Source organism: Vigna unguiculata, chromosome 11 (genome assembly GCF_004118075.2).
Source record: "Vigna unguiculata cultivar IT97K-499-35 chromosome 11, ASM411807v1, whole genome shotgun sequence".
NCBI lineage: Eukaryota > Viridiplantae > Streptophyta > Magnoliopsida > Fabales > Fabaceae > Vigna > Vigna unguiculata.
The window spans coordinates 7838662-7852014 of record NC_040289.1 but is presented as its reverse complement, the minus strand read 5'-3'; the positions used below and the strand labels follow the sequence as shown (position 1 = coordinate 7852014).

At 31.3% G+C, this 13353-nt stretch overlaps 1 protein-coding gene across 4 annotated transcripts; it reads left to right on the top strand.

Moving 5' to 3' along the window:
- The first annotated feature begins 2915 nt into the window (after nucleotides 1–2915).
- On the top strand, nucleotides 2916–10748 carry LOC114169970 (transmembrane protein 50 homolog). Of its 4 annotated transcripts, none has more exons than XM_028055395.1 (6): nucleotides 2943–3080; nucleotides 3809–3874; nucleotides 8493–8647; nucleotides 8725–8812; nucleotides 9712–9864; nucleotides 10411–10748. In XM_028055395.1, the coding sequence occupies exons 3-6, from the start codon at nucleotides 8515–8517 to the stop codon at nucleotides 10442–10444; spliced, it is 408 nt and encodes a 135-aa protein (XP_027911196.1). In that variant the 5' UTR covers nucleotides 2943–3080; nucleotides 3809–3874; nucleotides 8493–8514; the 3' UTR covers nucleotides 10445–10748. The 4 variants fall into 4 exon arrangements, with proteins under 4 accessions (XP_027911194.1, XP_027911196.1, XP_027911195.1 ...); XM_028055394.1 differs by having other exon boundaries at nucleotides 8479–8647; XM_028055393.1 differs by lacking the exon at nucleotides 3809–3874 and having other exon boundaries at nucleotides 2916–3080.
- The last annotated feature ends 2605 nt before the right edge of the window (nucleotides 10749–13353 follow it).

The following is a 13353-nucleotide window of genomic DNA, read 5'->3' as shown; positions in this document are numbered from 1 at the left end:
TTTACATATGAGGAATCTTGGTTATTTTGATGATGGAACAATACTTTGCCCAGCAAATGATTATGTAGAGGAAGTTAATGATTTCATGCTATCATTATTAAGTGGTGAGGAAATTACATATCTAAGTTCAGATACACCTTGCCAATCTGATCAAGATGAAGAAATGCAATCTGAATGATTTACTAGAGCTATCAAAACGGGTCACCCGACCCCAACCCGGCTCGGCCCGCGATGGGTTGGCTACTTAGTGGGTCAACCCAACCCGGCTCACTTATTAGCGAGCCAAAAAAATTAGAACCCAACCCGACCCACCACGGGTTGGTTGGCTCACTAGCTCACTTAATTAAAAAAAAGCACACAATTTTTTTTCTTCAATCCCAAGAAAACTAAATTATAATTCCGAGGTCCCTATATTTGAACCACCAGAAACATACTCTGCATCACATGCATTACATTTTGCCTTTTCTTTACCTTCTTTTATACCAATTTTTGTAAAATGATCCCAAACCTTAGAAGTAGTTCCCCTAGGTCTCTTGCTTTCTCTACCAAAATTTGTATCCTCATTATCAATCTCTTCTATGGTTGGTGACAAAGAATCATTCAAATTATCATTAACACGTTGATCATCTATTGTTTCAGAATTCATTTTGTTTTGTAATCACCACAAACATTAACTATATAAACAAACAACAAAAAATGTCAAGTAGCATAACTTTAAAACAAAATAAAGTATGAAGTGAAAGTGAGGGAAAAAGATGAGAGATAGAAATTAGAACCGTGAAAATGATGAACAATCAAATAATGTGAAGTCTAATGTGAAGTCTGAAAGCAGCGGTTTCAAGACCACAATAACAAACAAAAAGATGCATTGGTGAATTAAAGAGAACAACATTTAGGTTTAGGGTTTTATTTTTTTAATATTATATATATATATATATAGATTATATATATATATATATATATATATATATATATATATATATATATATTAATTTAATATTTAAAATTTATTGGCGGGTTGGTGAGCCAACCCGGCTCATCACGGGTTCAACCCGAATGAGCCGGGTTCTTAGTGGGTTGGGTTCATTTTTAACCCGTACTGAAATTTGTAATTTTTTTCAACCCAACTCGGCCTGAACCCGTAATGAGCCGGGTTGGCTCGCGGGTTATAACCCATTTTGACGACTCTATGGTTTATATCCAAATTTTTGAATGAAATCAAATGTTCAGGTATTCTGAATCACAGATTGAAGCTGAAAATAGGGTACCAATCATGCTTCTTAGAAATATTGATCAAGCAAAAGGTCTATGCAATGGAACAAGATTACAAGTCAATCATTTAGGAAAAAATGTCATCTCTGCAACTATTATTATAGGGAAAAACGTTGGTGATAAAATTTTTATCCCAAGAATGGATTTAGTTCCTTTAGATTCAGGTTTGCCATTTAAATTCCAGAGAAGACAGTTTCCAATATCACTTTGCTTTGCGATGACCATCAATAAAAGTCAAGGTCAATCTTTGTCTAGAGTTGGACTCTATCTTCCACGTCCAATTTTCACACATGGACAACTCTATGTTGCTATCTCTAGAGTAAAAACAAAAAAAAAGGACTCAAAATACTTATTCTAGATGAAGATGAAAATATCACAAACACAACTAGAAATGTTGTGTACAAGGAAATTTTCGAAACTCTTTAACAAAGAACAAACTATAGGTATGTCATTATTTATTTCACACTCTTCTTCTAATTTATTCAATTGTTCGATGCTAATGTTGTTCATTAACTGAAGTTATAATAAATGCAGGTCACATTGTACTAATGGTGCTCATTTCCTTCTTGAAATTACCGACAATGATAAGGTTCTTGGAATTAGAGACTCACAATGTTGAGCCTCTTGGAATGCAAGTTATAGTAGGTAACATTGATTATACATAGCATAAATACTTATTAAAATATATCTGAAATATTTTATTATAAGTTATACCAATGATTATCATAGTAAGTGTTCTTTGTTTGTTCTTGACAAATAAATACACAATTTGATTATAAAATAATAAATACAATTCAATGCAAATGCAATTGTTGAAAATCACATATAAAGTTGTGGAAGTTCGATCAATAAAATTGTTCAACTTTGTATCAATAAAGCTCTAAAAGTTTTATGCCATCAAATTTGTCCAAAGTTTGTATGTTTATATACATATTGTTAACTCTTAAAGTTAACTTTGTTTCAATTTTTAACAATTTGAATATTTAATAAATAACATATTCTGAATGTTTTTCAAATTGAAAAAAAAATTATTTGGTGTTTTTTAATTAATATATAATTAAATAAATGGTATCCGAAAAAATCCGTGAGTTACACGGATAGAAAGACCAGTATCGTAGATTTAAGACTAAATTTTATAGAATACGTTTTAACTTTTTATTTTTTTCAGAACAAATCCTCTCTCTTCTTCTTCGTTTGAAATGGAGAACCGAGGTGCAATGATGATAGTATGACATAATACTGTGAGAGAGTATTTTAGCCTTATGGAGGTGCAATTAATAATAATGGCAATGCAAGAAAAGAAAAATCTAGTACACAGAGCGAATGAATGGGCTTTTTGTGAAAAGTTTCACAAGAGCTAATTTTACTTACTACACCCCATAACTATTATATGAATTCCTATAGCTTTAAGGAGTTATAGTTCAAATACAATCGACTCTAATGTAACAATGAGCTTTCTAAAACACTTATTCTAGAATATTTTATATACACCAGGCTATTTTAGTATTTTTGGTATTAGCGTGATGCATGTTGTAATAACGGGTGTGTAAGAAGCAAAAGCCCTGCTACAGTAGGCAACATATTAGGCTCATGAGCCCACATAACACAACATTTTATTTTTTCTCTTTTGATTTTGATGAAGTTATAATAAAAGGGGAACAAGTGAGAAGAAACCAGTGTTCTTGTGTAGCCTAGGTGTTGCAGTACAGGCACACGTCACTTCTGCCAGCCATTCTCGTATTTCATTTTTTCACTCTTTCAACCAAACGACGTCTCTCTAACTGTTTCTTGGATAATTGCAGTTTCAGGTACTCATCCCTTCCGAATCATTCTCTCTCGCTAGGGTTTCTCTCATTCTCCGTTATCATGATATCTGATCCCTCCATTTCATTTTTTCTCATTTCCCTTCATTTTTTTTAATGCAATTTCGACAACGTTTCTCCATCCTTACGTGCTTTTAGAAATTTTCGTTCGACATGAGGCCTCGATTTATGAATTGCTTCTCTCGATTCCGTTTGCGCTCCTTAGACTATAACTGATTCACGATGTTGACTTCTGCAAACGTTTTAAGACAGTGAATACTTCTTTATAACTTAGTCTCTCATCTCAGTTCCGCACGTAATTGTCTGTTTCCATGTTGTAATCGAGATTTTCGTGTATTAATGTGCTTCTGAAAACTTCAAACTCTAAATTAAATATAGTATGAACAATTCCAATAATTTGGAATTTGGATAATTTTGTTTCTGCTCTTTGGCTGGTGTTACGTCCTGTACTGCTGACTTATTGACAGCTGTTATGAGTGTATTCTTTCTTAGATGCTGAAGTTTGCTCAAATGTGTCTTGATGGTGATATGTTGTTAGAAAAAAAATATGGATGGTCTATTATTTTTTTCCCTCTCACTGTGAAATGGTGGATTACTAGGTGCCTGTGCATCTCGTCGGATGTGATATTATTTTTATCCAGTTGACTTCGTAAACTGAGGATTCTTGATAGTAAGATTTGTGAGAAATGTTATAAGTTGTGGTTGTGTTGCAGTTGCAGATACTTAAAACCCTGGATATTGTGGCGGTTGAGGACCATTTTTTAAAACCTTGTTTGTGAGTAAGTGGTAATACTGGGAAAATTTTATAGTGCTGTTGAATGATTCATTTTTCCCCTTTTAATTTCTTATTTATTTTTTTTGATGCCATGCCTTAAAATCTGTGAAAACTTAAATTAGAATGCAGAAGTTATGGCTTAATATTTTTACTCCTCCCTGTCTAGCACTACATTGAGATATATGTATTATTTACCATTTCTTCGCTTACTTAAAAGTATATGATATTTTAATTTAATAATTCTATCCACTGAGAGAGTGTTCAAAATCCTAATCAATGAGTTGGTTGTTTGATGCCAAATGAACTTCATCCCTTATTTTTAAGATCCTATATCAAGTATGACAGGACGCAACTTATGGTATAAATGGACGATGCTGAATTCTCTTGACTATATTTGACCTTTAATGATGTTTCTGGAAATAAAAAGGTTGTCATCAAGTTGGCCTTTTTTGATGTTTTGTATGTTGTAGTTGTTTCAAGAGTGCATATTAGATTACTACAATAACTAAACAAGCTGAACAATGAAACTTGTTAAGTCAAATACCTTTTTATTCTATTGTTTGTCATTTGATATGGTTTGGATTGAATGATTTCCTTGTTTTAGTTTCAGAGGTACAAGTTTATATATGATTGTTTCACGGTGTGCTTGGTAGCTTTGGTAGGGAATTGAGTAGGATGGGATGCTTAGTGGAATATTTGAGTGTTTGATTCACCGCCCTTAATAGCTAGCTCGTAAGTTTTAGTTCTCCAAATGCTTGGGTGCTTATCAATTAGTATTAGAGTTGGTTGTTAATGTATTAGGAAAGGGTTATGGAGGCTTTTGACCCATTAGAAAGTTAAGTGAAATGTAATTAAGCAAATTGTCATTTAGTTAAAGTTGTTGAGACATCCTCTTTTAGGAGCGGTGCCATGATGGGTACTTTGGGTAGTATGAGTTGCTTGGTGGAGTATTTAAATGTTTTGTTCTCCTTTAATGACTAGCTTTTGAGGGTGGTTACCAAAGTGCTTGGCTGTTATCAAGACGAAAGAAAAGAGAAAGACATGGAGCAAAGAAATTAAGAGATGTTGAAAAATGTGGGGTTGGTGGAAATGAACAAGTAAACACTTTGGCAAACTAACAGGTTAAATCTATCAGACCAGACCGGACCTAAAAAAAAGTATTTTAACAAACTAATAAGCCAGGCTTTGGCAGCCATACTTTGGCAAGGGCATACTTGATCTGACTATTTCTATGTTTATGACCAGCGGGGTTTGCATTATACCTTTTTCAGAGGTTAAAGTTTTAGGATTAATGTCAGAATTTGTATCCATTAGTCCTTGTTTTCGTCATGATGATGGATCCACATTCACAATTCATGATGTTTTTTTATTGTTTAACTCTTTGACATTATTGAAGAAAAGTCATGAATGTTTGTGTTTATAGAGGATATTTTTCTTAAAAAATAATTTATACTATATGTTTCATTTATATCTTTTCCATTCACATAATTTTTTTGGACCCTCTTGTTCAATCAATGATTATCATCTCGTTAAGAACCATTACCTGGTTACACAGTGTGATACTGTAGTTAGGAGAGCTTGTCGTTGGGAGATCTTGATCAGTTTGCGGCCACTAAAGTTGTGTTGTAGGTCATAAGGAAACCCTATTCTTATGTCAATGGCATTAGGTGTATTACGTGTATTGTTACTTAATTTAAATGACATTTTGAAATATTCTCAAGTTTTGCAAATATAGGATATTTACAATCGTAATATAGAAAAAGAAGAGTGTCATAAAGTATCAAGTAATTTTGTATGTGCTGATTTACCGTGGAATCTGCATAAACTTTCTGTAAAGGTTATTCATATGATTTTCGTTAGCTTGAGAAACAAGCATATGAGTTGAGAAGGGATAAAAAAGTAGATTCTCTTTCATGGTAGTTAAAGTTGGGCTTTAAATCATCAAATCCCTCAATTTTGCCATTTTAATCACACCCAGCACTTCAAATCAGGGGTAAAGTCTTCATTGAGGTAAATCCCTCTTCATCCTGATTTAAATGCCATAATAGTAAAATCCATCACAGTTATGATTTTTCCGATGGCTCATTTAAATATTTGATCGTTGTTTTTTGCTGATCACATTTTCTACCAATTCGATTTCTTATTTCTCATTTGTGACACCTTAACACCTTGTGCTTATTTTGTTTGATTTGGTGAAACCCGAGTCATATGAAGCTCACTATCCTCCACACTCTTTCGTTCTCTGTTCTTCCTCTGTTTGCTGAGATGTTGCTGTTCTTGGTATATCTTCCTATGTTCTCTGAGTTGTTATTTTTGGTTTGTCTTCCTCCATTATTTATCCGTTTGTGCCTCTATATGAAGTTGATGGAATTGACAAAGGGGACGTAATGGTTCATCCCTGTGATTGTGATGTGTGGATCCTTGTGATTAAAATTTGATACGTTTTTTTAGATCAGACATCTAGATTCTAAGATTAGAGTATTTCTCATTGCGTGGTGTTTAATATTTATGCCTTGCAAGGTTTTGATGTGTACCTTTGGTCAAGTTCTTATTACTTTATGGGTTGTGACTTGAATTTAGTGCAATAGAATATGGATAATTAATTTTGTAAAATTCATCGCTTCAATATGCGATTTTTACCACTCTTCTCGATTTAAGGTAAAATTGCTATTTTAACTACATTGTTTTCTAACATTCCTCTTCCAATGAATGATGATGGATCTACCAATTAAAGTTTTGTCTGTATTCATTTCTATGGTGCTTGTTTTTGTGCATTTTATATTGTTACTCATTTGGTGTATAACAGTAACAAAATGACAACTTGGATGTATGAAATCAGGACATTAATTGAAAAGTATGTTATTACTGAATTGGATGAAATTCAATGGGCATAAAAGTCTCAGTGGTCTATCCTCCACGGAATTGAATATGGATTGGTTTTACAAACCTTTGGTTTGATTTGTATTTGTTGCCGATTTTAGTGATGATGCTTGTTACACAATTTTGCTTGTACTTGTTAGGTATTATTTCCCTTTTAACATTTTGGGTTAGGGTTCCTGAATTTCACATTAACTCGCATTTATAATTTTTTTTTTCCAATTTTCTGTAAAAAGAAGTCTTGTTTGCTGTTTTATCTTAGTTGTGTATTATGCTGCATGTTAGAATATGGTGAGGAGCTTATCGTCGAACTTGCTGGGCTTTTGTGCCCTCTATTACTATAGCTATGAATCACATATTAGTGCTAATTGTGGTGATCAAGGACAACATAATGTTGTGTTTCTACTTGTTATTTAAACACATGCTTCAATTAATCTTGACTCAATAGTACGCTAACATTTGTGGAATACATATTATAATTCTAAACCCTATTATAAAATTACATATTAAATTACTGAATATATACAACAGTATAACAACAATATTAAATTCTTCATATCCAGTTTCCATTGTTAAACCTTACTTCAAAATTTCAACCACTAGTTTCAAAATATTAAAACATTTCAAAATTTAAAATCCTAATTTATTCAACCTTTAAAAAGTAAAATCCATACTTTAAAATTGTAAACCAAACTTTAAAATTGTAATCCGTACTTTAAAATATGAAGTCTGTTTTAAAATTTCAATTCCTAGTTCAAAATATTAAACCCTAATTTAAAATTATAATCCCTACTTCAAAAATATTAAATCCTAGTTTAAAATTTATATTTGTAGTTTAAAATATAATACCAAACTTTAAAATTTTAATCCCTACTTTAAAAGTCTGCTTTAAAATTTTAATCCCCACTTAAATATATCAGGTCTGTTTTAAAATTTTAATCCATGGTTTAAGATATTAAACCCTATTTTGAAATTGTAATCCCTACTTCGAAATATTAAACTTTATTTCATATTTTAAATCCATAGCTTTAAATAATAAAATCTGATTTAAAATATTATTCCATAGTTTAAAGTATCAAATCCCATCTTTCAAATTTCACTCCCAACTTTAAAATATTAAACCCCTACTTTTAAATTATGCCACCAATGATGGTTAAATTATCTAACCCTTCTTTATAATTGTAATACCTAATTTTAAATAGTATAGTCTACTACAAAAGTTTTAAAATTTATTGAAATTCACTCTAAAAATTAATATCTATAAACTATATGGTAAAAGAGACTATCAACTAAATAAATCATGTACAGATAAAATAAAAATGTAGTTGAGAAATAACATTTATGCCTAGTAATTGGAGAAACTAAATTTGAAATTCAATTAATAAAAACAGTTTTTTAAAGATATTGAAAGTAACTAAATTTGAATTTCGATTAATAAAATTAGTTATTAAAGATATTGAAAGTAAATGTATTAATTATAACAAGACTTCTGATTGGACAATATAATAATTATGATGTAGACTTCTTTTATTTTTCATATAAAATGGAAAAAGAAAAAATGATTTTAATTATAAGAATGAAAAATTTTAATTTTTTCAGTTTAAAAAAATACAAATTTTAAATTAAATTGTATAGAAAAGTTGCCGATGCTCTTCTTTTCCCCCTTCTACTCTTGAATCAAACAAGATAGTGCAATACTCAATGCATAACTGCGGTATATAAAGATAACAGTGTTGTTTGGTTAGGTGTGACGGAAGAGAAGCGAAGATGGACTTATTGGAGTTATGGGCAATCTTCGGCCCCGGCGTCGCCGGCACCGTCTTCGGCGTCGGTTGGTGGATCTGGCTCGACGCCGTCGTTTGCAGCTCCATCACTGTTCCCTTCCTTCACTACCTTCCTGGTGAGTGCTCAATTTCGCATCTCTATCGCTCTTTCAATTTTAGGGTTTATAGTAATCGATTCTACTTTTGATTAAAGGAATTTTCGCATCTCTTGCGGCTTTGATGTTTAATTGCGTTAGAAAAGAAGACATCGATTATTCTCCCTATGACGAAGGCGAGTGGAGGTACTCAATACATCTATTAGTCAATTTATGTTTGCCTAGCAATCTGGTTGAGGTCTCATCTTTCGAGTACTATTCCTGACAACTTTGTGAGGAATGTTGTTATACTTTTTCTGTTTGGGCTGTTTATTTGCTTGTATCATGTATTTGTCCAAAACTAATAAGCTAAAAGAACACCTGAGTTGTAGTATGCTTGATCTTTTGACATCACTTTTACCGTTCCTCTAAACTGCTACCAATGAGAATAGAAACACATTGAATTCGAAGTCTAGTGTTTAAGGTGAGGAGAGTGGTGATCATGTTAGTAGTACTTAGCCTGTGCTAGCAGATAATGGATAATAACAACAACAAAAGCTTTATTCCATTAGGAATGTTGTTATACTTTTTGTGTTTGGGCTGTTTATGTGCTTGTATCATGTATTTGTCCAAAACTAATAAGCTAAAAGAACACCTGAGTTGTAGTATGCTTGATCTTTTGACATCACTTTTACCGTTCCTCTAAACTGCTATCAATGAGGATAGAAACACATTGAATTCGAAGTCCAGTGTTTAAGGTGAGGAGAATGGTGATCATGTTAGTAGTACTTAGCCTGTGCAAGCAGATAATGGATAATAACAACAACAAAAGCTTTATTCCACTAGGAAGCAGATAACAAACATGATATAAAAGATATATGTGTCAGGCATCACTATTTTATTTGATAGAGAATGTGAACATGCAAGAGGGGTAAAAGTTAAGCATGCCTATGTCATTGGTGCATCTTGTGTCTTGCATCAAATTTACTACGCAAAGTAACTTGCGATAGTCATATAAGTTCTGCTTTAGCACCAAGTATCACTTCCTCTTTATTGTCTTGGAAATTTCCTTTGAAAATTTCCTTTGACCACTTTCTTGTTGACAGATTAAAGTTGTGGCTCTTCATTGCGTATGTTGTATCCTTTGTTTCTTTGGCTGGATCAGCAGGTCTACTGATCCAAGATTCACTTGATAAATCTGCTCCTTCAGTTTGGACTGGAGTTGCAGGTGTTTTGCAGTGTGTTTGTGTCTTGATCAGGTAAGTGCTATTTGAACATGTGATGATTCATCTATGTCTTCTTCATCTGTCTTGCTTCTCTTGAAAGCCGATGCAATCACATGGAGATATTTATCATTGTCTGAAAGCCTTATGTTGGCTCAGGCTCCAGCTGTGATGCAAAAGTACCTTGTTTTTGCAATTGAAAAATTATGTGTAGAAAACATTATATGCATAAAAGGATAAATTTGATAAAGAAATGTTCACGGAAGTATATTTAGAAAGCTCTTTCAGAACGATTTTTGAACTCTTTGCATTTTCATCTAAATTTTATTTCAATTGTCTATTTGGGATAGCACCTAACTATTATGATCCTAATTTCTAATGTCTTGATTGTAAATAAATTTATCCAAAAACGGCTTGAAAATCCAACTAAGTATTCCTCGTATTCCATCTGTTAAAGCTTAAAATGGACAAATTTTTATGTTTTCAATTTTTAAATTGTTTATGTTCCTTGTAGCATGAATGACTGCGCTTTTTATTTTCTTGTTCGTTACTTATATTTTAATTTAAATTGATTGCATACAGTGGACTGGTATATTGGACTTCTCATCCTGAATAAGGTGCACCAAGATACGATTTGGATCATCAAACTCTACCAGGTTATGTCCACCCATGTATTGTCTTGTTTATTTTATGTAACGGAAAATAGGTGGCTTTATGTAAATCGGTAAATGTAAATTGTGCTAACAATCTTGAGCCTCTGGGTATATTGGTGTTTATTGATAAAGATATGTTAACCGAAGTAATTTCAATCGCATGGTGTTGGTATTTATTGAGATCCCTACCCGCACGGCCCCATCCATGTTCTCATTATTTTGAACTCAGAGCATATATGAATGAAAGCTCTTTACGGTTATAATTGAGAATATGTTGATTGCATCTATGTTTGGGTAGAAAAACTTTCTCGAGGATTTCGATTTTTGTGTACGAAAGCTAATGTAAATAACATTATTCACTGTGAACACCTTAGGGGTGGTACTTGGCAGTGATTCCCATAAACAATTATGTCGTCCTTCATTTATACTCTTAACAGTTGCTGCTTCTTTTAAAAACTATATAAATGGGCTAAAGTCCCCGCAGAATAATTAGATTCCAGGTAAACTAGTGTATGAAAGCCCATGCATACTCAGCTTGAGTCAATAACTCAAGATACGCTGGTGGAAAGGTTTGTTTTGATGTTAATTGCCCTTGTTGGATGTTGTAGAAATTTGGCATTTTGATATTTTACATTTTCATGCTTTTGGTAGATCGTTGTGATGGAGTTCTCTGTGCAAGGGCTTTCTGTGGCTGCAAATATGATGTGGTTGGACTCTGATCATTAGTATTCTTTTTGCATCAATAAAATTCTTGGCATCTTCCAATTGTTCCGAAATGTAAATAAGTACATTCTGGAAAATTTATTTTGAAATGAATGAAGGTGGTCAAAAGTTTTGTGATGGTCGAAAAGAAACAGCCATGAATGTGTCTTGTCATGGTCCATTTCTCTATAAAATTAGTCTTGGACATTCTTTCATGATCATAGATCTCATTCACAAATTCTTTATGCTTGAGCTCCTCTTGCAAGTTAGCAGGGATACTACATCCCTCCACTTGCATAAGTTTCAACTCTCCTGACAGTAGCTTTGAGGATTCACCATTATTTGAAATTCAAACTAGGAGTTTATGTGCGAAGGAATTTTAGCTATTTTTAAGTGCATTTGCAAACTATTGTTGGACACAGACAATTTTTTACCGTTACCTTAATATTGCTAGAGCCTGTTTTATATTAAGTAAAAGAACAAAAACAAGTTGCCTTGGTGCTTTTATCATGAAGTGGTTAAAAAGTTAATTAATGTTTTGTGGAAAAAAATTAATTGGATCTATAAAACTTTAGTATAAAATTATTGGTCTAATACTAGTAAACCATAACATCCTATGGTCGCTTAGTAACTTTATAACTTATGTTTATTATATAACTTTATGTTCAAATCTTTTTATTTCATACAGAATCACTTTCTTCCCACTTTTTCACTATTTTCAATTTTTCTTTGCAAATTATCTCAAATCAGCTAAAAGAAACATATCACTCACATGCAAATTTATCTTCTGCTACAATAAATAAGTAAAAACAGAGAGGCTGATAGTTTATATTATTAGATAAGAAAATAGATCATTATTGTAAATGCTCTTACCATGTCAAATTAAGTCTTTTTTATTATATATATATATATATATATATATATATATATATATTGAGTCTTCTACGTGTCAATTTTTTAGAAATATAACTACTTCAATTAATTTTGATGTTATTCCAATTACTTATTTACTTTAATATAATACTTTTGTCCATTAAAAAGAAAGTATAAGATAATAATAATATTTTCCTCACTAAAAATAAAATAAGAACTGAATAAATTGAAATTGTGGGTTAAACAACAAATTAATAGCTTAAACCCAAATTCAACATATTTCTAAAATTTTAAACCATAATTTTAAAATTGTGGTCATATTAAAAATCGTAACTTATTATCTATGATCACACAAATTTAGTTTACCGCCAAAAAACTGTAACCTAAATTTTGGGTCATGTTTTTCATGCTTTACACTATAGTTTTATGTCGTAGTCTAAAATAATTTTTGTTATACTGATATAACTTTAATAATGATAAAGTATATAATTTTTGTTATACTGATATAACTTTAATAATGATGATAAAGTATTTTCAAGATAAAAATAGTTTATAAAAAGGTTATCAAAGGAAGCATGTACTTTTGATTTAAATGTATTTCTAAGTGTTATAGTGATCACAAGTGTTCTTATGAGTTGTGAGATATACTTTGTAATTGTTCACACCGTAAAGATTTCTCTAATGAGCTAAAATTGTATTTTTTGTAAAAGATTTTATTTTTCTGTTTATGAGTTTTTAATCTCAGGAGGGAGTAAGAAAGTTTAACCAACAATGATATATGTATTCACGAGAATCAGAACTAATTTGTTTACTCGATTTGTAATCTTTCATTTGATTATTAAAATCTCTTAAGTTATTGACATAACAAAAGTTTTTCAAAGTGATAACCAAAAAGGAATATAATATTCTATAGAAGAAAACAATAATAACACATTTTTTACGGGTGAACTCGGAATTTTGATACGTCTAATTTTCCTTTAGAAACTCTAAAGTGTTTCACTAATTGCAAGTATTATCGTTGTGAGTTCTTACTTATAATAATTACTAATAAATAATTATTGCGTGAGAAAGTGCATTATCTTTTATCTAAAATTCTAGACTTAAATTAGAATTTTAACTTTTTTTACCTGAAAAATCCTCTTCTAGATAGTCATTTTCGAACTTCTTTTAATTTATTTTTCATGATTTACTTAAGTGTATATTTAATTTGTGTAGGGTAAAGTGATTTGATATTTTTTATGTTATTATATGTTAACAATTTATTTTTTATTTAATTAATTTAACGTTTAAAATTAGT